Genomic DNA, 27,030 nt, shown 5'->3' with positions numbered 1-27,030 from the left:
TTGAGAAACACTGCTTTAAACTTTGATAGTATTACAATTCCTGTCTTTGTTCTTTATGCCAAAGCACTGACAGCACTTACTAAGAACTTGCATATCTCCTTGCCTTTGCAAATGCTGTTCACAAACCCCAGTTCTGTGTTTTAAAGCTCTTACTTAACTTCTTAAACATTTTAGCATGAAAATCTCAAATATACATACAATTAGAAAGAATAATTCATGTATAATGCAGTATAATGCACCAATTGATTCAAAACTTGTCACATTTGCTTTATCTATGTATTTATGTATGTGAGTTTTTTTGCTGAATTATTTCAAAGTAAGCTGCAGCTATCTTGACTCCCTACCCAAAACACCTCAGTATGAATGTCCTTTAAAAAAAGTGAAAAGGTATTCTACTTGATAACCACAATACCATGGTCATATCTAACAAAACTAATAATAATTCCCTATATCAGCTAATTCCCAGCCTATGTTCAAAATTTCCCCAATTGTCCTCTAAATGTCTTTTATAGCTATTTTTTTTTCAAACCTTGATGCAATCAAGGATCATACATTGCATATGATTGCTATGTGTCTTTTGTCTCTTTTAATATGGAACAGTCCTTCTACCATTTTTTTCAGGCCAGTTATATTGGAGAATGTCCCTCGTTTTGTATTTCTCTGATTGTTTCCTGATGGGGTTACATTAAACATTAAAACAAATAACAAACTATAATGCTTTGTGGTGTGTCCTTTCTCCACTCCATACAAATATAGTTCCTATATACATATATACACACATCATATATGTTTATATTATATTTATAGAGACACAGGTTTGCTACCTCCCACCCAATATACTTTCTTTTTCCCTCTCAAACAATCATAGTTAATAATAACATTTATTGAATACTTAGTATATGCCCGACACTGTTTTAAGAAATTAAGTGTATTAACATTTACTCCTCAGAATAACAATGAGGTATGTTTGTTACCAATAAAACTGAGCCACGGAGTAGGAAGTGACCTGTAAAAGGTCACAGGGCCAGTAAATGATGGGGCTGGGTTCTGAGACTCAAGGCTGTTGCTCTGAAACTGGCTTTCTTAACCACAAAAATTGAATCATACCATAGACATGTTTAAACTTATCTTTCTAGGCCAATACATATAAACCTGAATAATTCCTTTTTATCCCCAATGATTTGTCATAAACACCTTCAAACAGAAAAGTTGGAAGAATTATAGAGTGAACACCTATATACTCACCACCTATATTATATAGTTAACATTTTGCTATACTTGTTTGATCAAATATTAATTTATCTATCCCTCTAACCATCCATCAATATATTATGTTTTTGATGTGTTTTTCTTAAGTATAACTCACTTTTTAAAATAGGTTGCATAAAATTCATAGTATTGAGGTTTCATAATTTATTTGCTCATTCCCCTACAGATAGGTATTCCAGTGTTTGGCTGTTACAAACTTCTGGGATTAACATTTTTGTTTATATTTATACTTTTGTATACTTTATCTTATAGTAATAGTGATTTTACTTCAGTAGGGTAGATTCCTAAAAGTTGGATTATCAGGTAATCCAAAAAAAAAGATATACCTAATTTAATAGGTACCTGTACTGTAGGATTGCTTTTCACTAGCATACTACTACTCACAAAGTCTGGGAAAGCCTGCATTTCTTCTCCTTGTTTTATCTTGTTACTGCTGGGAGAAATATGAATTTAACATACGCAAACATGGGTTCTCAGGATGCTGTATTGATACAGACAGTATCTAGACATCCTGGTTCCCACTGGATGTCATCAGTGTTTAAATTTTGCCTATCTCTGTTGAACTATTCACCCAATGAATACCAGCTCAAAAAGGAACAGATCTATAATGTCTTCCTTAATTTCCCAGAAGAATTGCTGCCTCTTCTAGTATCTCTCAACACTCTTGGCCTCTCCCTTGACCCACTTCATATTGAACTTTTTAGTGCAGGGCGTGCAGATGTGTGTGTGTGCGCACATGCACACACATGCCAAGAGCATACTTTGGTCTACCCACTGGAGGCTGAAGAGACCATACTTCTTTTACTTTTGTATCCTCTATTTGCCTAGCACAGTGATTTGTACTCAATAAACACTTCCTGTTGAATGAATCAGTGAATGAAATGTAGGAGAGAAGTCCAGAAGAGCAGATAGTGGCCAAATCCTGCAGTCGTTGTACACCAGCCCAAAGAGCCTGCAATGTATTCAGTGTCTATTCAGAAACCACAGAAAATGTCTCAGCTGGAGAGTAGAATGATCGGAACTGAGACAGGGAGACCCAGTAATGAGTCTAGGATAAAACCTAAGTAAGAATCAACATAGGCTCATAAGCAATTCTTGGGAGTTGAAAATCTAAGTTCTACAGTCTAGTTTCTTTAGGATACTTTTAAAATTTAATTTTAAATTAGACCTGATATCATGTAGTGTTTCGTTTCATTTTAGCTTTTTTACTTATAGTAGAAAAATTAGAAAATATAGAGAAACAAGACAATAATCCTTAGAAATCCTACCATACAGAGAAAATCACCAGTAGTTACCATTTTGCTGTAAATCTTTTCATACCTTTTCCTATTATATATGTATATATATAAAATATGTAATGAAATTATAAAATGTTATTTATATATTTCCTTTATATATTAAATAATTCTCTCTATATATTTGTCATGTAGCCTTTTTTGTTAGATAAAAGACACCATCTGCCTACAACATTTCTAATTTTTTTAAAAAAATTTTAACTTGAGGACCTGGTACAGAATAAGTGCTCAATATATATTTATTGAATGACTGGTAATTATTCGTTGTCATTTACCCTTATGCAGAGATTTTTGCTAATACATAAAGCAAATAATTAAAGATAATGGTTCTAATGCTTCCATGTCCAATACATTTCTTCTGTTTACTTTTATCTTATTACTGCTAGAAGAAATATGAATTTAAAATATACAGACATGGGCTCTTCAGGAGGCCTTATTGATAAAAATAATACCTAGACATCCTTTGAAGCAGTGACTTATAAATATATCACCAATTTATCTGGAATTAGTAATCTTTGAAACATCTGAACACTTGAGTTATTTGACCAAAAAATGTATTATTCACTAAGCAAACACTGATTTCTTCCATTCCCAGATTCCAGGGGGGGGGAGAGAAAAATAATGTGGAGCCTGTTAATTCATTTGAGAATCTGATCTTTTAGTCACAGAAGGTATAGTTTTGTAGGTACATCACTGCGTACTCTGCCTGTACTGGGTGTGTTCAAGGTACACAGCATACTTACTGCCTAACCCAGTGCCTGGCACAAAGCAGGAGCACAGTAAGTATTTTTCAAATGAATAAATAAGAATATAGTGAACATAGACATAGTAATATCTCCTTTATTCTTTAATGAAATGATATTTTCATTCCTTTTCCAAGTGATGTGGATATTTAGTATTTGGTAGCTACTTTTTAATTATCAATAATAACTGGGTAGAGGTTCATATAGGAAAAATCCACATTAAATACAAAACCTTATATTGAGGGAACTGCTGCGGCCGCCACCGCCGCAGCTGTACGGGACCTGCACGGGTGCGCGGGCGAAAGGCGCTGTTTGCCTGCGGAAAGTTCCCATGGAAAAACTACCATCTCCCCAGCCCACCATGGCAGATGAAATTGATTTCACTACTGGAGATGCTGGAGCTTCCAGCACTTACCCTATGCAGTGCTCGGCCCTGCGCAAAAAACGGCTTCGTGGTGCTCAAAGGACGACCATGCAAGATAGTAGAGATGTCAACTTCCAAAACTGGAAAGCACGGTCATGCCAAGGTTCACCTTGTTGGAATTGATATTTTCACTGGCAAAAAATATGAAGATATTTGCCCTTCTGCTCACAACATGGATGTTCCAAATATTAAGAGAAATGATTACCAACTGATATGCATTCAAGATGGTTACCTTTCCCTGCTGACAGAAACTGGTGAAGTTCGTGAGGATCTTAAACTGCCAGAAGGTGAACTAGGCAAACAAATAGAAGGAAAATACAGTGCAGGTGAAGATGTACAGGTATCTGTCATGTGTGCAATGAGTGAAGAATATGCTGTAGCCATAAAACCCTGCAAATAAATGGGAATATCAGGCATGAACAAACTATTTAGGTCTGGATCAACTGCAGATCTAAAGTTTGGTTCTAAGTTGTCACCAAAGCTATGGCCTTCATAAGCAACCTCATTTCTTTTTGTAATTGTTTTGAAGTTGTGCTGGGTTAGTTTTGCAGGCAATTGGTAATTTTTAAAAAATTATAAGATGTATGATTCTTTTATTTTTTAGTTTTGTAGGTGTTTTTTCCTATAACGTTCCTGTGGTTCTCAGTTTGTGAGTCTAACAGACAAGATAGCTTCAGCAGATGTGATTTGTCTGAACAAATCATTCCTGCATTTTAGTTAAATGACAAATAAACCAGGGTTTTAAATCAAACAATGTAGCATATAATGGTATTGAAGTTGAATTGTTCTACATTAATTTCAGATTTAATATCACAAAATGTATAGATTATGGATTGGAATTGTCATAGCTCTGCTTGTGAGTGGCAAACACAAATCCTTAAACAAAAATCATGCTATCAAAAAGTATAGTTATCTTGTTGGCCATGTGCAACCACATGTATTACCTTAGTCATACTATTCTTTGCCAAATTGTTGGCAGACTTAATATAACCTGTGGTGGTTTTAGTATCTTTTTGTGGTTGACAGAGGGATATTGAACTGTTGGGTGAAAGTGAGCAAGTCAGATTGTAAAGAATATACAAAAGACAATGGCAAAGAGAATTGGTTAAAGCCATAAGTTTTCATTTGAGGCCTTTGTAGTCAGCATAAAAATGAAAAGTGGCTTTTTAGTTGTGTTTTTGCTTTTAAGCTTTGCCTCCCCCCCTCCACCCACTGACATTTAAAGAAGTGATCACGGCCGGGCGCGGTGGCTCACGCCTGTAATCCTAGCTCTCTGGGAGGCTGAGGCGGGCGGATTGCTCGAGGTCAGGAGTTCGAAACCAGCCTGAGCAAGAGCGAGACCCCGTCTCTACTATAAATAGAAAGAAATTAATTGGCCAACTAATATATATATACAAAAAATTAGCCGGGCATGGTGGCGCGTGCCTATAGTCCCAGCTACTTGGGAGGCTGAGGCAGGAGGATTGCTTGAGCCAGGAGTTTGAGGTTGCTGTGAGCTAGGCTGATGTCACGGCACTCACTCTAGCCTGGGCAATAAAGTGAGACTCTGTCTCAAAAAAAAAAAAAAAAAAAAAAAAAAAGAAGTGATCTGCTTTACTGGACACTATGCAGTACTTTTTTCCCAGCCATGTAGGTATTTATTAGTAAATACTCCTTTCCAACCATTTTTAAGTAGATTTTTTTTTACCTTAAAGTATTTGTTAGACAAAAACTTTTAATTGATTTCTTGAATTCTTACTTTCAATTGATTTGGAATGTTTGTTACATTTATCTATATTTTTTCTAAAATGAAATGAAAGTGAATCATGGAAGAAATGTTACTTTATATATTGTTACTTAACTTATTTTAAAGTATATATAATTTTCTGATTATCATGTGACTTTATTCAGTTACTGGTATGAAATATAACTAGGAAATAATTCTATTAATTATAAGCTGAATTATTTTAAAAGTTATTTTAGGTGACACCACTGTATTTCTATTTAATCTTTTGAGTCATATGTACATTAATATTTCCAGAAGTTTAGATACTGGTACAGGGTGTGTGAGGATCTTTGACTCAGTAACAATTATGATATTGGAACGAAGCTTAGAACAAAATCACTCTCTCAGTAATACCTTGATTCTTAAGACTGGTTCTGAGACCTCTTCCTTCATTCCTTGACTTCTGGTTCCTGTAACCTAGAGGAAAACATATATGATGATGTAACTGATCTAATAAGTCACTGGAAATAGCGTTAGGAACAGAAGATCCCAAAGTTTTAGTTGCTTAATTTCTACAGACTGTTAAATCTTATCTTGGCTTCAGAAAACTCACTTGGAGAAGAAGCAAGATGCTTTGAGAGAAATGCAAAGAGGAAAATTCTAAAGCACAAGAAATATTGAGGTTGTAGTTAATTGTTTTTAGTATAACATTTTCGCTTTTGCCCATCTAAAGCACAATTAGGAATTAGGCTAAATTCTTTCCAGTATGCTATTTAAGAATCTACTACATAATGCTGTAGTGTTTTAGTATTCTGTAATGCATATCTTACTTGCTGCTGGTTGACATTGTTACCCACAGGAATTCCAGAAAATTATTAATCTGTGTTACTTTGCTGGTCATTCATATGGCCCCTGCTAACTATACTAGTTTTCTGACAGTATAAATTCTCTATTAGCATGCACTTGTTATTCCTAACTTGTCATACTTCACATAAATATATTTTCAATTGTGATGTAAGGGAATACAAATTATAATAATGCATCTCTGTCTTCAAGCCTTGAATGGCAAAAGCTATTTGTGCATAAATATGTCATTTTAAGTATTATATGAAGTGTAAATATTCTTCTGACATAGAAGTATAGATTTTAAAGATAAAAAACAAAACAAAACAAAAAAAAAACCTTATATTGAGCTGATGGTATTACTTACTTTCTTTCAGAGTTGTATCTTCACTCTGGGGAAGAGTGAGGTGGTTTCCCTGGATTTTATCTCCACTCTCTTTCCTTTGCCCAGAGGCAAGAGAAATCACCAGAATTGTTAGCCCACAAATGCAAGGAGACTGGTAACTCATGTCATGGGTATCTTTGTATTTCTTATTCAAGAGTGTCTTGAACGGTAAGAACTCAAAAACTAGTTACATCAAGATCTTTTCATAGGTCAAAGGCAGTTGTAAGAACTACACTCTTCCAGTAGATGTCAGGATTTTCTTTCATCGGCATAAGTGGCGTTCTTGAATATTTGCCTCAAGAGGTAGGGTTTTTTGGTCTTGTTTTTGTTTTTAGTTTTAGTTCGTTTAGTAAGCCGCAGGTGACAATAAACAAGTTAATGAAATTTATGTTTCTTTCACTTTCCTTTCACTGACCTCCCCAAATTCACTCTTGGGGGCTTCCAAAAGCCCCCAATGGGGGAACATCTGCTCTGGCTGCGGCTTATAGCAATGTATACACTGTAGTAGACCGTACTCTAACCCTCCTCCCCGTTTACTGATAAAAGTTATTATTATACTAAGGACTAGCTAGCTGCTAGTAACGTCTTGGAGAAAATGATCTATCAAATCTCTCTGCCGCTACAGTAATAAAAAATAAAACAAAATAAAAACAGAACATTGACTCCAGAATTCTTGTTTTCTAAATAGGGCAAAATGCTCATTAAATTATGCAGATACCTCTCCTGGCTGGCTAATAATGGACTTTCTAAAAATTCACACACCCTATTTTAATGGCAACACCTAAATTTTTGCAGCGCCACGAGACCTTTCAGTACTCTAACGGATGGGTAGGTGCTGTCTCAAGTGTGACACGGCCTATACGCTACAGAAACTGACTTTGAGGAGGGAAGGAAGAAAGCATTGATATTCCAGGGACACATGCTGGAGTTGAAAAACAAAAGTGTTAATTAGCGGAATAGTATCTCGGATACACTATCCTCAAAATACTGGATTAGCAAGAGTAGGGAAGGCGGGGTCTGAAGAATGCGTTTCACTGATTCCTCAGAAGTGCTCCTGTATAAACAAACCCTCAAGTTGCTGAATAAAATGTTGGGGCGCTCAGTGTTTCTTTTGGAAAACGCAGATATAGCCCCGATTTGGTCAGTAAGCCCCCCTTGCGAATATTGCACTAATTAGAAGTACAGCGATTTTTAGGTTTTAGGGTACTTTTAACCAATCCCCTACTTTCGAGACCACCTGTGGGAACTTTCCCAACACCCCCTGTGTCGCTCCGCCTCGGCGCCGCACCCTTTCATCTTCTCCCGCGCTGCGAAGACCTCTGAAGCTCTGTCTGGCCTCTGCACGCGCACTCTCCAGATCCAGGTAAAGTTTGCGGGGCCTGGAGACAGGCGTGCAGACAGGTGGCCTCGCCCCGCCTCCCTGTCGCCGAGGGCGGCGCTAGCCTCCGCTCCAGGCCCGAAGCCGCAGCCCGCCCGCTAGGCATAGCTCCCGAACGGGGCCCAGAAGTCGAGCCGCCTCCCCAGGGGAGAGAGAGGCCCGGGAGAGGTGCCCGGCCGGCCACGAGGCCCCCCGCCAGCCCCTGACCCGGGCCGAGGGATGATCGGCCCAGGCCCTCGGACAAGGGCCGCACGGAGCCCCGCGCCTTGGCACGTCCAGCCCTGCGCAATGCCCCCCGCCCTCTTTGGCCCTTCCCGTTCACCAGCCCCGGGACCTATCCCGCCTCCACCGGCAGGGATCCCAGGTCTCCGCCGCCCCGCAGGCCACGCCTCTCTGCCACCCTCGGGCCCCCAGAAGGGCCGAGGGGTCACCCGAGTCGGCAAACCACATTCCCAAGGACGAGCAGCGGGTGGCAGCACCGCCCCCGCTCGAGCGCCCTCCGAGTCCCTTCCTGCCCGGGCTCCGGCGGCTCGAGTGCCCCGGCCCCTGCAGAACACGCAGGCAGCCGCGGGGGGAAATCCACCAGGGCCCTCCCCTTCCCCGAACTTCTCTCTGCTCGGTGGTTCCTCCAACTCGACCCCTCTGCGCCACGCGGCTCCTCCCACTCCGCTCCCCTCCCCCTTTTCTGGTCCCCACGTAGGAATCCGCCTCCCCCCCACCAGCCGCCCGCCGGGTCCGGGGATCCTCCCCTCGGCTCCCCCCGCTCGCCGCCACCGCCGCCCGGGTTCCTCTCCCCCCGCTCGGGCGCTCCCTGCCAAGCCCATGATGTAATGGTGTATGTTAATCAGTAGCATGTGGGGAACTCCGGCTCGGGCGGCTCAGTCCTCCGCGAGCCGACGCTGGAGACAGCAGCAGCGCGGCTGCAGCGCCCCTGACCCGCAGCGCCGCTCTCTCCCAGCGCCGCCCGCCCCGACGGCATGGCCCGCGGCCCCGGCGCCGGGCGTCCCTAACCCCGCGGAGAGCCGCCGCGGCCCTGGACCCGCGCGTGGGGCCCCGAGCCGCTGGGATGAGCCGCACCGAGGTGAGCGCCCCCTTCCTTCCGTCCCCGACGGTCACTGGGGGTCGTCGCCCCAGGATCTTCCTCCTAGGCCCGAGAAGTTCTGGGAGCTGGGAAGCAGAAGTCGGGAGCGAGCCGCCCCTCGAGGGCTGAGCCGCTGGGCTCTCCTCCCCGCGGGCTGCGGCCACCAAAACGCCGATAGGACTGGGGGAACCCCCGAAGCCGAACTTTCTTCTTTGCGATCGTTGGGGGGCGTGTGCCGGCGGCGCTGATCCGCATTCCCGGCGGGGCCGCCCTGCCCGCCGGAGGAAGAAGTGCTGCGGACCCGGGCTGTCCCCGCGCGCGGCGTGCGCCCGGGACGTGCTGCCTTCGGCCTGGGACGAGCCGGGCAGGCGCTGGGCCGGACAGACCCGCCCGTAGGCGGCGGCAAGATGCCTAAAACACACGCGCGCACACACACACGCACACGCACGCACACATGGGATCGCTCCGGGCGAAGCAGGCCCTGGGAGAGCTCCCGGGTGGGCTGGAGCGGCGCGGCGCGGGGGAGCCGGGGCTCTGGGTTGCGCCGCCGCCCGCAGGGCGCGGAGCTTTGGGTGGGGAGAGTTTATTTTTGTCTCGAGCTGCTGCCGCGGCTGCTCACGGCCTAAATCCAGAGGCGCGCCTGGCGGTGGAGATGCTGGCTGTTGCTGTAGATGGAGCTGCAGCCGCTCGGCTGCTTCTCCGGGAGGAGGAGGAGGAGGAGTAAGAGGAGGAGGAGGAAGGAACTCGGGCTGTCGCTGCCTCCGCCTCTGCTTTGCATTAGCCCCCACCCCCACCCCCGCGCCCCTTCGCAGCCGCATTGCAAGTTTTCTGCGCGGGGAAGATCTGTTGCTGGTGCTGGCGTTCGCAGGCACGGAGCCCGAGGCCACCCCGGGTGGGGCGTGCGGGGAGCACCAGCCGTTGGCAGCGGCAGCAACAGGAAGCCGCGGGGTCTCCTCCCGCACCTGGGAACCCGGAGGCTTCTCGCCATTCCCCGGACGGGAATAGCCCATCTCCCGCATCCGGGTGCGGAGGGGGTGGCCAGAATTTGGGGGACCCAACCTTCCGCGGGACGCCCCCAGTCCCCGCTCCCACCCCCCGCCGTGACACACTCTGATGCACTCGTCCCCCCGGCGCGCTCCGTTGCTGGCCGAGGTCTCACTGCAGCTCTTTCTCTCCTTCCAGTGGTGATTGCCGCTCGGGAATGCGGTTGTGAAGGGTCCGAGCTGCCGCCCAGCGGGGAGGAGACCCCGGGACGTCGGAAATCACCATCCCGAAGCTGCAAGAAGGGGAAAGAGAGAGAGCATTCTTCATTCAGTTGTGTGCCTTGTGGGGGATATTTTAAAAGTCGTTATTTTTTTTAAAGAAACATTTCCGTGCTACTGTCTGTCATCGTCTCTGGGGAAATCAGCCAGAACCACCGGAACGTAACTGAGACCGACGAGAGAGGCAGGAGCCCGGGCAGTACCTGCAGCGTCCGGGCACTAGAGCCACCTTGGAACGGGATCGCGTCTCCGGCGGCCGCGGGGCTGCGGCTCCGCCAAACTTTGGGGTGGGCGGGGCGGGCAGGGGCGCCCAGGGGGCTCTGTAGACCGAGGGCGGCCCCCTAACCATGATGTTTCGCGACCAGGTCGGGGTGCTGGCGGGCTGGTTTAAGGGCTGGAACGAGTGCGAGCAGACTGTTGCGCTGCTGTCGCTGCTCAAGCGCGTGAGCCAGACCCAGGCCCGCTTCCTCCAGCTCTGCCTGGAGCACTCGCTGGCCGACTGCGCCGAGCTGCACGTCCTCGAGGGAGAGGCCAACAGCCCTGGTAAGTGCGCGGTCGCCGCCGTCCCTCTCGCCCCCGCTACCCTTCCTCTGGCCCGGGCCCGCCCCCAGCAGCCACTCCACTGGGACCCGGGCAGCGCGGGCCCCCGGGGCCCTTGGCATCCACCCCCTTTCCCTGTCCCCGCTGCCCACCTACCTCCGCTGGCCGCTTTGGGGTTCTGCCCACCGAGAACTCCGTCAGTCCGTTCCGTGTGGCAGCTACGGTAGCATGAATGATTTTTCTCTCATGCAGTTCCCTGGGAAATAAGTAAGTCAGGTCACGTAGAGTCTGGATTTTCTGGGCTTTTTTTTTTTTTTCCTTCTTTTGGGCAACGTGGCTCGCTGAATTTCAGCTACATACGAAGAAGCCCAGGACTGCCCTTCAGAAGCCAAGCTTGGATAAGGCTGTATGGGAACACATGAAAATCCAATTTTATTATTCGTTTTTCCCCACGGATATTCCGGTTTTAGAGCCTTGTCTTCAGAATAATATGTAGGTGACGCTACAAGACTATTAGAATGACATTCGCAGTATGTCTATTACGTGTTTACGCTTCCTGGTCATGACGTTATCCATATATATCGATTATGGGTCTTGGAGAAAGGGTCTTATAGAAAGAGCAGGCATGAATTGGGTTCCGTAATGCTTTTTGTTAGGAAACTTTACTGAATGGAACAGAATTGTCTCATATTACCCTGCTAGTATTTACAGACATCTCACCTAGCATACAAAGTGAACGTACTCGAAAGGTCCAGCAGTTTGCTATTTGCTAGCTCGGGTGGTGACAGACTGAAATTATATCCTGGGGAGTAAGGGGAGGCTGGGGGATGGGGAAAGGTCTGATGGTTGTGATTTTGGATAGGGGAAATTCTTTAGTTCATGCTGCTGCATGAGGGTGAACAGAGCCCCCAGTGTTTATGCAGAGAAAAGAATGCAGGGTCCTCTTCCAGCTGTTCCATGTTAGAGCCGTAAGCCTACAAGGCTCAGCAGAGGTCTGGGCTGCCATTTGATGACAAGGTCCAGTCCAGGGCAGTGGGGCCCGGGAGACACTAAAGTGAGTGTGCCTTTTGAGCAGCAAGAAGAGGGCCGGCCTCCTCCTCACTCCTCCTCCCTACTATGGTGCTCATGATGCCGAAAAGACTAGAAGGGGATGTTTCCATATATAGAATCATAGGGTGGAAGTGACCACTGGAAATCCTTGCAGCCCTTTTCCTGACCAGACAGGGACTGCACCCAAAAGATCCTGCACTGCCAAGTATGGAGAGCCATGGCGAGGGAGATTCCACTTAGCCCCAGCCCAACAGCCCACATCGTTCCTCACTAGGGTGGCAGTGGCAAGGCCCCCTTTGGTTGAGCTCCACATTTATAAATAGCTGAAAGGCCAACCTCCTTCATAAGGGTGTGGAGGCACAACTAGGGTAACTGATGATCCACTCTCTTTGCCTCCCTCCATAATGTCAACAGGTAGCCTGGTTCCCCTGCTTGGGTTTTGCTTTCTCAGGTTTGACAAACAAGGTTATATAAACGTCTGCATTTTATAGAATGCAAAAGATTTAAGTATAGTCATTTTTGTTGAATGCGTGACTTCAGTGCTTTTAGAGACTGTTTAATGATGATAATTCATCTTTAGGTTGCTCAGATGTCAGAGCAAAATCTCTTTCCCTTTGAGTAATGGAGAGGGCTTTTCCCAATATAGCAGCTCAGGTTAGTAAGTAAAACAATTAGCTGTATTACAAAGGAGTGGCCTAGTTTTAAAATCTTGTAATTTAGTAAACAAAAAAATTGAACCTCTATGAGTTTTTGGAAGTCATTTGATAATTTTTTTGCTTGAAAAATTTTGCCATACTTATTTGTTAAGATACTCACCTGTTTATGCTGCTAAATGATGTAGGTGCACAAAATATAGAACCATTATGTAAGATAGGGACCATTTTTTCAGTTTCTGGATTAACCTTTTAACGTAGACATTTTGGCTACATGGAAACCTTTGCACTTGTTGTGTGGCCAGGACAGAAATTTATTAGGAAGGTCACATGATGATTTGGTTTACTTTTGGAGTACAGGGATCATGAAGAGCATCAAGATTTGTCATAGCATACCTGAGTCTACAGTGTGGCTCTCTAGGTATCTGGAACCTATCCAAAAACCAGGAAGGGGGCAAAAATGTCCACTTAGCACCCAGAGTTGATGGCATGAAAATCCAGGAGAATACTTTGTCAGTTCCTCTCAGAACATATTTACTCTTATTCCAGATATAATCCTAACATTTTTTTTTATTTCGATCTAATATGTTTTTTACTTGAAAAATAATCCATATTGTATTAAGAGTAGAAGATTTAGAATGGGGTGAGTGACTGCTATAACCAGCAGTGAAAAGTGGCCCCAACAGCCTGACAACTAGGAAAGAGACAGAAAAACCATAACTGTAGACATAAGAATTGGGGCAAAAACCTTGAAGGCTTCAGAATATTAGGGTAGGAACCCTCAATTAACCCTGTAGGCATCATTCTATAATAACATGAAGCAATAATTGCTATTTGCTGTTAATAACAGTGAACCATCAAAAGGATACATTTTTAGGTACACTTTTTAAGAAGAGAGAGAAAAATTAGCCAGGTGTGGTGGTGTGGGCCTGTAGTCCCAGTTACTCAAGAGACCGAGGCAGTAGGATTGCTTGAGCCCGGGAGTTCAAGGCTGCACTGCACTCTAGCCCAGGCAACAAGGTGAGACCCTATCTCAAAAAAAAAAAAAAAAAAAAAAAAAAGAGACAGAGAAATATTCAATATACTTTGGAAATATTTACACCCAAGATAATTAACCTTCAAATCTGTGTTGGTGTGTAAAGCTCTTACCAATTAGGAAAACTAGGCTGTGCAGAATGACTCATCCATTGGATGGCTGTGATTCCTTGTATCAAAATCATCCTGTGTCACTTACTTTACTTTGTAATCATCAATTAAAAACACATGCAGATTTTTTCTAGTGTTTAGAGATTTTAGAACTTGGTGAATGGGAATCAAATTCATATCTGGGGCTTGATCTCAGTATAATAAAGAAAAAATAATTAGTAATAGTATGAACTTCTCTATTTACTGCAAGACTAATTTTAAATAGAGAGATAGCCTGCACATTAGACATGGTTTATTTGAGATCTGTGGGATGTATTTTGATGCTAAAGAATCTAGTGATTCACTGGGTCAGCCTTTGTCTTAGGTTCATGGATCCGAAGAAAATAGTTGAATTAGTCCCTATGGGTTTATTTGTGTGTATGTGTTTTTCTTTTTCATTCCAGATTTGGTCAGTGGGTATTGGTCATGATCAACCCCAAGTAAAGGCTTATTTCCAGAACCCTCACACCCTGGATAAGGCCCTTCAAATACCAGCCCAGGTTAACATTGAGATTTCTGGTTAGACTTGGTTTGCAGATGATCATTCCTGGGACTAGAAGGTCATTTGATACTTGTAAATGACAAAGATGGAATCCACTGACTTTAACTGCAGTTCCCAAGAGAAAAATAGGGTGTATGGCATCATTTATTTATGATTTTTGTCATTTGGACTTGAAATATGTTTTTCAGTGGAAACAGTATAATAAATAGAGATTTATAACTTAATCCATAAAGACTTTTAACCCACAAAATAGTGTATATTTTGTGGGAAAATTGTGTATGTTTATAGTAAATAAATAGCAAAAAGATTATTGCTATACTTATAATTAAATACAAAAGAAACGATTATCTGAACTGGCTTACGACAAAGATAATTATGGAGACTAAAGAGCACTGGCAAATGTCATTAGAGGGTGAAGATGTTGAGTCTATGATTTTTATGGTTTTTGGTTTCCATGGTACAGGTATGCCATCCTCTACCATGAGTTACTTTCTTAGATCACAAATGCAGGTAAAAGAAAGCAGCAGCAGCAGTTTTCCTGATGATATGGATCGGATCATGTTTGTAGTTCTTCCATTCATTTATCCATTGACGAAGCATTTTCTGACTGCCTACTGTTTTCCTGGCCCAGTGTTATCCAGTGGGAATAGGAAGGTAACTTACTATATTCCCGTACCCAGTACATGATAGATGGTCTCAGTGTTGAGGAAATGACTAATATAATATACGCACTGAATCGTAGGTGTGGGAATAAAAGATACAGGCAGGAAAGGTACCAGGAATGTTGAGAACCTAGCAGCTAATTGCCTGTGAAGTCAGGGAAGACTTCACTGAGAAGGAGATATGTATGAATTGAGTCTTGAAGGGTGAGTAGAAGCTGATTTCATATGTAAAAAGGATTGTGGAGAGCAGGCTTGAAGGCATTTTCCAGGCAGAGGGGATAGTGCTTATAAAAGCATTGCTTTGTGAAAGGGACTGGGGTGTGCAAGAAATGGTAAGTTCAGAGTGGCCAGAAGAATGTAGAATGCTGAGCTCGAAGAGGCAGAAATTAGAAACAGAAGTGATGTGATGGATGTACAGGACTTTGACAGCTAAGAGTTCATTCTGCAGGGATGATAGAGAACCCAAGCCGACTTTTAGGCAGGAATATGCCGAGAACGAGGAGGGAAGACAAAAAGGAGTTAAAATACGAAAGGTGTGTGTATGTGTGTGTGTGTGTGTGTGTGTGTTTGTACACTTTTGGGAAGAGTTTATCTGGTATATGCATGATCCTCAGAGGCTAAATGAGAGAAATGAGGCAGTTTAGTACTGGCAGTTTCCGTTTTGGCCACCTGGTGACATTATCATCTGAGGGCAGCTTGGTTGCTGTCAGCATGGATGCATGGTGGAGAAGGAGGGATTGAGATAGATAGGAAAAGAAGGTATCGAGCAGGTAACCATTTATTTCTACCCATTGGAGGGCATATGTTCCAGAGGATTCTTAGAGTAGAGATTTTGAAATCAGTCAGACTGGGCTCATCCGTTAGTTTCTGAACCTTCAGTTTTCCTATCTGTAAAATGGTGATAATCTAGAAGTTACTTGTTAATGATCCAGGAGGATATATTCTATTCCTCAGGTTTATATTTACCTCTAATTAATATAGAATTGATATCAATGATATATTCCTAAATGATCAGACATCTTTTCATTTAAAGGATTATCAAGAAAAGATTGGGGCTGACTTGGAACCCTAAAAATATGAGTCTACTAAGCTCCACCGTCTACATTTTAGGTTTGTTTTTTCAGTCTCGCTCCTAAAACATCACAACCCTAACCCAGTTTTCTCAAATGACTTGTCAACACGTTTTTCCTTCAGTTGGTGAATGTAGAAAGAAGAGATCATTTCGTTGAATGAACTATATAGGGGCTTTCTATATGAAACACTTTTCACTTACGGTTTTGTAATTTCCTTTGGGTTGGTGTGGATGACTGGGCAATTTGCTGATTGTGAATGGTAGCAGGTCATTCACAGTTTTACTCTTTGTTGTGAATAACTTGGATTTGGTTGTGTAGCTTGGGTGCTCAAGGGCTTCACCAGCTGAGTATGTATTATAAACAGGCCTCTTCGAAGCAAGTAAAAAGCAGACAAACTTCACAGCAGTCAAATTGGTTTGTTTATGTTTAAATAAACAAGCAAAGGCAAAATGAGGGTCGGAAAGGCTGAGAAGGAACTGACAACTCCACAGTCTATCCTGCAGAAGTGGAATTCTAAAGAGAATTGACAGCACCAGAGAACGGGGGAAATATTGCATCTCCTTAACTGAGAAGTTTGATGGCTTTCATCTATGGGCGAAGTGCCTTTTATAACTCATTTGCTAGGGAAGGGGTGGTGTTCATAGAAGTCTTCTTATATATATAATTACTACTTTGAGTTTTTATTCTGTTTCTTCCTTTTCTTTTCTCCTAATCATTCTTTCCAAGACCTTCCTGAGCACATCCAGTTCACATAGATTAAGATGCAGAATCAGACATCTCCTCTGAGCTATTTTTTGCTTCCATGGAAGCTGCCTAAGGCAGGATTTTCCCTAAGAAAGCAGAACTTTCAGAACAGGAGCCGAGCTTTCTCTCTCGCTTAGCTAGTCAAAGCTTGGGCCTTGCTCTGAAGCTGGCACCTCAAGAGCCAGCTTGGGATTCACAGGACCTAGCCTGCTTTATGTAGGAACATGTGACTCCTTGGGACTCAGAAGCTAATTCTCAGGTTTTGTTCCCACTCTACACATCAACATTTTAATACAGTTTTCTTATCTTAGTTTTCTAGGGGAAAAAAAATCAAATGATTCAGTGGTTTCTTTTACACTGTAGATAATACAGTACCATTATAATGGTCCATGACAAAAGAGTATCTAGTAAGAAACTGTGGACCCAAGGTCCTCTGCACATACACCTTTACCAAATACCCCAGCAGAGAGCTGGGTGCTCTGTTAGAAGCTGAAGTATTAAAAGATGTAATAATTCCTCTCAAGGAGCTTATATTTGAGTTGTGGAGGTGAAACAAACATATATGTGATAATTAGACCATAATCAGTTGCTATTAATAAATGCTATGGTTCTGATTAGAGAACCAAACTGGAGTTGAGTGAAGGGGAGAGAACAGGGTGGCTTGGGCCATCCAAGAAGCTGAATGGAAGAAGCAAACTTGAGTGTGTCTCGTTAAACGAGTGCTTCAGGGGTTAGACAATTCTTGCCTTTTTAGTACCTCTAAGACCAGTTTCATTAAGGAAACCACACAGACAGGGGAATTCTGCGCATGTGCCATGTGAGGGGAGGCTTTCGGGCCTGTTAAGGATGAATGCGAGTGGCTTAGAGGGAAGCATGAAGCCTATTGTCCATCAGGAATGATTTCTTGGTGAGCGGAGGAAGGGGCATCATGAGTCAGTCCAGGCACTCTTATGATTTCCAACATAGTTAAGGTTAGGAAAATAAAACATCTGGTCACCTAATATTTTTGTCTCTCTTAAGTATCCATAAAATTATGAGACTTAGTGATAGTTCTCAGGACTCCGCTCGATAGGGTACTTTTGTAGCATACTTTGATTAGAACTAGAGTTAAGTGATAATATCCAAAACACTTATAGGAAAAGATAAAAGTGTCTTAGACTTGTTCTTCTCAAAATTTAATATGCATACAAATCACTTGGGGATCTTGTTACTGAAAACTCTGAGGAGCTCTGGAGGGTTGGGCCTGAACTCCTGCATTGGTAATGCTGCATGTCTGTGGACCTCACTTGCAGTAGAAAGAACATAGACTTTTAGAGATGGAAGGTAATTTGGTGCAGTGGCTTTCAAGTTTTATGGATATGTTATCAGAAGATTTTTATTTGCAAATGAAAACTTACATACAGGTTTATGGGAAGTGGATACCACCCACCCCCTACTTCCCCAACCTAACTGTCCAATAAGAGCAGTTTGAAAATTTGTGGCCAAGCACAGTGGTTTTCCCAGGCTCTGAGACAAGACACTGGCTGACAAAGCTGTGGCCAGCAGATCTGGGATTAGAATCTGACTCTCAGTCCAGTGCTCTTTCCACCATCTCAGCCTGTATCAAATGTCACTAACCTGGTAGAACCCTTGTTTGGGGCTGGGTTTTAAACTGGCCCAGGTGGCTCCAGAGTTAGGATGGGGATCATTTCTCTTTTGCCCACCTGAACTTGCTGCAATGAGAAAGGATGGTTTTGGGTTTCTCTATGGTTTTGTGGTGGCTTCACATGCAGAGCAAAACAAATTATGTTAGCTGATGGAAGCACCTCTTTGGAAGGAGAGGGACAGGACAAGGTTCTCCTGGCAGACACTCTGGTCAGTCCTAACCAGTAATGCACAAAAATGCACACTCAAGGCATCTACAGGTGCTTTTAGGCCACTCTGCCCTGGAAAGTCCCTGTGGATTATTTTGCTCAAAGAGCATCCCAGAGATGCAAGTGTGTTTCATGTGATGGAATCATTACATGAAAAATCTTTTCAAGTTTTACTTATACATGTAAGCACTGAAATACATATGTTTTTTTATTTTTGTAGTATGATTGCTCATTAAATTATTGGAGCGTTCTGCATACTGCTTTCAGCAGTAATTCCCTCCCAGGTTCTTTAAACCATCTCTCATAGTCAGCACCGAGCCTGGGTTTGAGGAAGGCAGAGCTGGGTTCTGCTGTAGCATTCCCTGAGCTTTTTGGACATGTCCCTGCTGGTATTTCCAGGCATACTAATGACCAGTGTCCCATGGAAGATGAGGCTCCAGGAAAGATTCATTTTTTTTGCTGATGCTGTGGACTGTAAAGTTGAGCTGGAAATTCTAAAGACTGGATGGGAGAGATCTCTTCCCACTTCCCCAGAGCACTGCCATAAAGCAAAATCATTGGAATGTCTGAAGTGGCTTATCCTGATCTGTTCATAGAATCCAAGTATCTGTGTGTGCAGCATAAATACACACATAGCATTGACTTTCATTGTATACATTTTTCTCTTTGGTGCATCTGTATGTGCACCAAAGATGTGATTTAAACACAGTTAAAATGTATGACTAAAATGGCAATGCTGAGCCACGTTTGAATTTTTGAAGAGTGGTAAATGACTAGGAGAAACATCAGAAGCCTCAAGATAAATAACATTGTCTTCAGTTTGTGAAAGAGAAAAGGAAGGAGAAAGTCGGTTCCATACATGGTAGGGACATGTGAGGTTAACGCTGGTCCTGTGCAAGATACCAAGAGAGTGCTTAAAACATGATTTGTGAGCACACAGATGAGGAAATGGGAGCCAGCATGGTTTGCTTAAGGATGGGAAGACTGGTCCATGGAGAACTAATGTCCTTTCTTTTTGGTGGGGGAATGGGGAAGAAAGGGAGATAGCATTTCCTGAGAGACTTCCGTGTACTGGGCAGATCACAGGGATTCTGTCGGGCATACTATACCTAAGTTTCAGCATGACCTTTGACAAAGGCCCTTATTTCCTGACGAATCAAATGAAGAAATAGGGGCAGGTGAGAACCCAGTTGTGCGGCTTCTGGTGAGTGACAGGCCTGGCTCCACCACTGTCAACCTGAAGGGAGGTGCTGTGGTCTCTGGTGCTGTGCCTCAGGGCTCACATTCAACATCATCATTGGCGGTGACGGAGTGGGACTTACCCTGGGGTCCCCAAGAAAGCTGAGCCTGAGGCAAGGGCTGCTGTGCAGGTGGTTTATTTTGGGCATCTAGCCCAGGCAAGAGGAAGGGGGCAAGGAAGAGAAAAACAGGTGAAAAGGAAGAGCCTACTCAAGCCCATGTTCTCAAGCTGGTCACTGGTGTGGGCAGCTGGGGCTTAGTCCCACAGGGATCCTGAAAGAAAGGGAGCCCCCGGGAATGTGCCTTGGAAGTGGCTGAGGGACGCTAGAGGTGGATGTATGTCCACTGGTTTTCCCTTCCCTTGCAAGGGTTGTCCCAGAGAGCCAAGGCCCTGCACTTCCAGGTTTGTACACCTGCGAGTGCTGAGCCATTTCTGCAGCTGTCTCATTCTGTGATGTCAGAGAAGCCCCAAGACAAAAAGCTAGAGAGAAGTACAACTGAGGTACAACTGAGGCAGGGTGCTATCTGGTTATACCTGTGTGAAGCTGGTGGCCACCGCAAGGGCTGCAGGGTAATCTGGACTGAGAAGGCATATTTGTCAAATCTGTGGATGAACCTAGAGGGATAACTGATGGCTTGATGATAGGATCATGATCAAAATATTTGAGTATAACAAGATGACATATCAAGCACTGAAGTGTAGCCCCTACCTTGGTATCCCTTAAACCTGAGTTAGAGGAGGCATGGTATAGTAATTGCATGCGTGTAGAGGACCTCTGGGTTTTAGTAGACTTAGAGTTTAGTATGAATAATGTCACAATATGGCTGCCCCCAAAGCCACTGAACTCTTTATTTTACAACAAATCTGTGCTCCAGTCCCTGGAATCTGGGGGGCAATTCTGGATATATACTTTGATGGACATGCACAAGTCAGGATGTGGCCAGAGAAGAGAGGATGGTGGGGGCAGTTGGGTATTTATACATGTGTGAAGTACTTTGTAAGCTGTATCATGTTATACAAAAGCAGGGTGACATTATCCTCAGAGGACCAATCAAAACAATGGGATAAAATTTAAACACCCACAAATGTGGGTGTTTAAGAGGTCAGGAAAAGATAACATGGTTTCTTTCTCAGAGCTTTCACTTTGTTAGCAAGAGCTGATATAAGCATGTGGTTCTCTTGATGAACACCAGCCACCTCTGGGCTTGAGCAAATCTGGTTCTAATGATTCAATTGGGACTTTAAGGTGCGTGGCCCATCGCTTCTCGGCCTTTTGGCTAAGATCAAGTGTAAGGTGCGTGGCCCAGAGTCCCCAAAGGCTGGCTTCAATCTTTTTATTATCATCATTATTATTATTATTTTTATTTTTTGAGACAGAGTCTCACTCTGTTGTCCAGGCTAGAGTGCTGTGGGGTCAGCCTCGCTTACAGCAACCCTAAACTCCTGGGCTCAAGCAATCCTTTGGCCTCAGCCTCCCAAGTAGCTGGGACTACAAGCATGCGCCACCATGCTCGGCTAATTTTTTGTATATATTTTTAGTTGTCCAGCTAACGTCTATCTATTTTTTTGTTGTTGTTGTTGTTATTAGTAGAGATGGGGTCTTGCTCTTGCTCAGGCTGGTTTCGAACTCCTGACCTTGAGCAATCTGCCACCTCCGCCTCTCAGAGTGCTAGGATTACAGGCGTGAGCCACCGCACCTGGCCCACTTGCAATCTTTTTAATTGATTAGATCATTGAGTGTACTCTCTTTAAGTATAAAGGACTCGGTTGTTGGTGCTATAGAATTTCTTTTGGGGAAAGTTACATAAAATGTTGTGTTGTGACCACTACACACTTGTCTATAAATATTCCACTATGAGTGGTCATGGAGTCATTTAAAGCATGTCATAGAGAACCTATACATAAATTGGTGGTCTGAATTCTTTAAAATTTTGTGATAATTAAAAAGAATTATTTTTATAGAGGTAACCTTTAATAAAAGTTATTATTTAACTTAGAACCACTGAATGCAAAACCTTTGAGTATTTTTGCATACCTCAGCTAAATAAGAAAATAATTATACTGCGCTTTTTATTCTTTAATATTATTTCTCCCTTTACCTTTCATTGAACAAGTGTTGGTTGGAAAGGGAGAAAGGTTTCTTTGTCATTGTTCTTTGATGTTATTGTTTTAGCAAAACTTCCCTGCTTTCACATTTTCTTTTTGTGGCAGAAAGAGCTGTGTTAGCAGACTTTTGTGGTATTTGCAGATGATCTGAGCACAGTTAAAATACTGTAATTCTGAGCTGTAAGGTCAAACCTGAACCTCCTGTGTGATTCTGATATTAAGCTGCTGATGGGTTATATGGAAATAATTATGGTATATATATCTTTAGTTCACAACATTTTACATAGGAAGAATTTGGACAAGAATTTCTGTTGCTGGTTTTTGTTGTTTTTTAAAATGACTCTTGTATCTTCTTATTGAGAGAGGGAAAGACTCCTAGAGTTAAAATAGGAGTTGCCTAGGTATTTTGTTCAACTTTCCAAGAGTTTAAATGGCGGTTGGTGTTCATCAGCCTTGAACAAGCTGATGGCATTCATTTAGTCCTTGAATAGAGCAGGTATGTTTGTGCAAAGACAACAGGGGAGGTGTCGCGTCTTCCCCTGAGCTCTCACACCACCTCTGCAGATCACCAGCTCAGCATTCCGTACTCTGGATTGAAATCACTATGATGTTAGCTGAGAAAGTGTTCCAGAGTAAAGAAAACCAGTGATAAGGCAACTGAATGCAACATGGGGTTCTGAATTGGGTCCTGAATTGGGAAAAACATTGCCATAAAAGACTGTATTAGGACAACTGGTAAAATTTAAATGTGGTCCCTATAATAGGGGATGATATTAGATCAATTATAAATTATCTTACATTATAATTATACCTGGTCACCTCAGGAAATGTCCTTCTTCTTAGGAGATGCATGCTGAAGTCTTTGGGAATGAAGGGACATGATGTCTGCAACTTACTCTCAAATGCTATACATAAGGTGACAAAGATTAAAGCATGGACGAATCTTGGTTAAATGTATATGAGACTAAATTGTGCTGCTAGTTTAACTTTTGTATAGTTTAAAAGATTTTTTTAACAAAAAGATACAATTTTTACCTTTTAATTACCATTTTAGAGATCTAGGAGGGAAGGACCCATGCTTATCCCCCTTGTGTAGGGTTGCCAGAGAAATTACAGGACCCCCAGTTCAATTTGAACTACAGATACAACACAAATAATGGGGTGTGCTTATACTGAAAAAAATTATTCGTGGTGTATTTGCAATTAAAATTTAACTGGGGGCATCCTGTAATTTTATTTGCAGAATCTGGCAACCCTGTCTTGAGCCGGCGGTGGTGCCAGTACAGGCAGAGCGAGAGGCACATAGGAGGTGTTTATCTGTTACGTGGGATGAATGACATGCCTTTTCAGGATTCTGTTCTGTAGTCTCTTATTAGAGAAAACCCGTCGCATTTGAGCGTTGGAGTTAGGACTTTCTTCTCCTCGTCCTTCTCCCTTTGATTGATCTTTTTTCTTTGAGCTAATTTGAGCTTTCTCCTTTCCTCTGTAGTTGGTGGAGTCAGCTCCGTTACATTTTATACTAAGTTGCCCACATCCTGACACTCCTTGACAGTTTTAAGATCTTCTTCTAACACACTTGAGTAGAATGGATACCGGAATCTATTTTGACAGCTGTTGAAAATCTAGTCTGTTGTTACAGGAGGTGAAAGAGGTTATTTGTAACACGGGTATTATTCAACGAACCTTTTGAAAAAGGTGTGCAGACTATTCAGGCAAATAGTATTTTATGGAATTTAAATGATTTTGGTTTTCACAGTTAAATTATCAAGTGTAATGCTCTTAAGAATTATAGACCTAGTAATATTTTCTATTAATTTTCCCAGCAGTGTAGAGATAGTACATCACAATGTTCTCAATTACCAGTGCCTTCCAAAATGCAGGTGTAGAGTCTTTAAATACAGCCAGTCCATTACCAGCTGTCCCATTGATAACCTTCTCTTTAAAAGTGACCTTTGAGCAATTTCATAAGGAATGAATATTTATAGTATTTTGTTGTTGAGCTTCTAAAAGAGGGTTCTATGTGTGTAACAGGTGGCTTCAGTTGGCCTGCTTTCACTGAAATTTGATTCAAATAAAGCATTGCGTTATTTTACCATTGGAGTTGTGATTATGTGCTAGACTGACTTCATTTTTGGCAAATTGCATTTCAGTGTTGAGGTTTGGGTTTAGGATGGAGCGTGTTGCATGTGCAGGAGTAGGAGAGCTTTAGAGATAAGACACAGCAGCTGAGGCATAAAATATCCAGGGTCTTCTTCATGCAGCAGAGGAATTTTTATCAGAGGAGCTGTTGTTCTGCTGGGCTTTAGGTTTAGGGGCAACTGTTCAAATTAACCCCTTAGACTTGCATCTTCTTTGATCTCAGGTCCAAAGAATTGAAGAGCTCTCTGTCAAATTAATTATCAGTACAGTGTTTAACACATAGTAGGCACTCAAAGTAAAGCTTGTTCAATGGATTGAACTAGATAATTATGTTTGGGTTATTATTTAACTTTCAACATGATTTAATTACTTGAAATAGAAGATCATTCTGTTACTGCCCTTTACCCAATTGCTTGGCAACACAATTGTTAACATGTTTTCTGATGAAAATAAATGTTCTGATCTAAGTTTACACTAGATAAGATTATAACATAAAGAATTAGAAGCATTAAATGGATGAAATGGAACTTGACACAAAAATCTGTTTCTGAGAAGACTATTTTATTAAGTGTACTTTCTTCTGTGTCTGAAAAAACTTATCAAATTGCACAAATCAGGCTCTAGCAAATTGGGTTGAAGAGTTTTTTAGAAGATAACATTCTTATAAGAAGAATTACATTTTTATTATAGAAAGATTTAAAAAAGAGAGAAAATCACATAAATAACACCTGTAATCCTAGTTTTTTCTTTAGAGACAGGGTCTCACTCTGTCACCCAGGCTGAAGTGCAGTGGCCCAGTCATAGTAACCTTGAACTCCTAGGCTCAAGTGATTCTCATACCTCAGCTGGGACTACAGGCCTGTGCCATTGAGCTTGGCTAGTGTTTTGGGGGATTTTTTGTAGAGACAGGGCCTCGCTATGTTGCTCAGGCTGGTCTTGAACTCCTGGCCTCAAGTAATTATCCTACTTTGCTATTTTCCATAGTATTGAATATATTTAGTGCCTTCTTTATACCATAAATACACAAGTAATTTTTTTACCCAAATATACAAAATTAGGACCACATGAACATATTGTACAGTGGTCTATATGTGTATATATACTGTTTGGTGAAAAAATATATCTAAACTGCCTTTTTAAACTTAATATGCCATTAATATTTTAATGTACCATCATAAATTCTTTTACAACAGTATTTTAAATGACTGTGTAGCAGTCCATGGTATGGCTATGCCATAATTTGTTAAACCAAACCCTTACACTTGTACATTTAGGTTATTTCCAGTTTTTTACAATGCTGTGATAAACATCCTTTAAAGCATGGTTATTACCTCAGGATATATTCCTGTAAGTGCAATTTCTGGATCATACATCTTTAAAATTTTGCATGTATAGTAGTTAACCATAACATTCTTTGAAAGGCTGGGCCAATGAATGTTCCTGTGAACATTTAAATATGTTACTTCTTGTACATTCTTTTCTACAATGGATATTGTTAAAAACAAACGAAACCTTTGTCAACTTGAGAGGTTCTCATTATATTCAGGTGTATTTCTTTGATGATACTTTTTCATATATTTATGGTTCAGTTATAGTTTTTATTTTTTTCTTCTATCTCCTTTTCTGTTAGAACATTTGGTTTTTCTTATTAATTTATTAGCATTCTTTGTTTTATATATATATACGTATATATGGATTCCCTTCCATTTTTTGTATAGTGTAATTTGATGTCTAGAAATTTTAAATTTTCATGCAGTCTTTTGGTGTAAAAAGGCTTAAATAATTTTTTTTTTCAGAGATGTGCTCTCACTATGACAGTCAGGCTTGAATACAATGGTGTGATCATAGCTTACTGCAACTTCCAACTCCTGGGCTTAAGTGGCTAATTTTTAAAAAAATTTTTTTGTAGAGATGAGGTCTTCCTGTTTTGCCCATACTGGTCTCGAACTCCTGAGCTCAAGCAGTCCTCCCCAAGTGCTGGGATTATAGGCATGAGCCAACCTGCCCAGCAAAAAAAGGATTTTTAAGAGCAAATGATGTTTTTTTTATCAAAAGTTTATTTTCTACCCCTGTGTGGTATTGTTTAGTTTTACAGAAGGAAGGAAGAAGAGCTGCTCAATTTTAGTTTAGTCCTCTCAGAATAGTTTTAAATTGTTAATATTTATACAACTTGTATAGTAAGAATTAAAACATTTGTTGTGTTTGCATTGTCTGTTTGAACAGTATGTCAAAGAGCTCAAATTAGTACTTTTATCCTAGACAGTTCTCATTTTGGATTTTGGTCTGTTTTATACCAACTTAAGACACATTTGAGGTGGGACAAGAGTTATTTTAAAATGGATAAACGATTCATCGTGGATGAAATTTTTTAAAGACAGAGTAATTTACTTACTCATCTATCAGGAATGCTGGAGATGAGGATGGAAACAGTGACTGCTGTAGGTCATTCAGCGCTGATAGTTCTGATTCACAGACACCTACTGGGTCAACAGCCTGATGTGCTCACTCCAGTGTGTCTGAATTCTACAGCCAGATGTGGTATGGATACTTTGGTTGGATTTTCCATGTCGATATTTTTTTGGTCCATTCTGCCACAAGTTTATGCTAACAATATAAGTAGCAAGACTCAACTAGTAAGCAAAATTATTTAATAAGCCAAGTAATATTAAAATCATTTGGAGTCAGTGACTTTCTGTTTGGGAAGCATGTATATCCTTCCGGGAGGGAATAAGCTTTCTTGTGTCATTCATTCACTAGTTTTTATTTGTGCCTATTCAGAACTATGTTTTTTTTTGTAAAAAAAGAACACATACAGTGTTATAAGTTGAGGATCTAGCTGTATTCAAGACACAGACCCTTCCCTAATTTGAAAGTAAAGCCCCATTGCTCTGGTTTTTT

The 27,030-nt window shown here is 42.0% G+C and overlaps 1 protein-coding gene, 1 long non-coding RNA gene, 1 other non-coding gene and 1 pseudogene across 4 annotated transcripts in view; all 4 read left to right on the top strand.

The window, feature by feature from the left end:
- The first annotated feature begins 3,556 nt into the window (after positions 1-3,556).
- LOC109730486 (eukaryotic translation initiation factor 5A-2 pseudogene) lies at positions 3,557-4,157 on the top strand (annotated as a pseudogene).
- A 4,760-nt stretch (positions 4,158-8,917) lies between these two features.
- SAMD4A (sterile alpha motif domain containing 4A) overlaps positions 8,918-27,030 on the top strand; it is a 206,984-nt gene continuing 188,871 nt past the window's right edge. Inside the window, exons 1-2 of one of the 2 annotated variants that reach the window (XM_012757907.2) lie at positions 8,918-9,123; positions 10,306-10,928. In XM_012757907.2, coding sequence (XP_012613361.2) covers positions 10,733-10,928 — 196 coding nt within the window. In that variant the 5' untranslated portion in view covers positions 8,918-9,123; positions 10,306-10,732. The remainder of the gene's footprint in view (positions 9,124-10,305; positions 10,929-27,030) is intronic. The other variant, XM_012757906.2, reaches the window with a different exon arrangement.
- On the top strand, positions 10,935-24,186 carry LOC142871465 (uncharacterized). Its single transcript, XR_012919720.1, has 2 exons — positions 10,935-21,133; positions 21,182-24,186. It is a non-coding gene; the product is annotated as an uncharacterized LOC142871465 (long non-coding RNA).
- LOC142871584 (U2 spliceosomal RNA) lies at positions 21,145-21,326 on the top strand. The gene has a single exon (XR_012919831.1). It is a non-coding gene; the product is annotated as a U2 spliceosomal RNA (small nuclear RNA).

Source organism: Microcebus murinus, chromosome 6 (assembly GCF_040939455.1).
Source record: "Microcebus murinus isolate Inina chromosome 6, M.murinus_Inina_mat1.0, whole genome shotgun sequence".
In the NCBI taxonomy this organism is placed as follows: Eukaryota; Metazoa; Chordata; class Mammalia; order Primates; family Cheirogaleidae; genus Microcebus; species Microcebus murinus.
The sequence above is the reverse complement of the archived record's forward strand: the minus strand, read 5'-3'. Positions and strand labels throughout refer to the sequence as shown.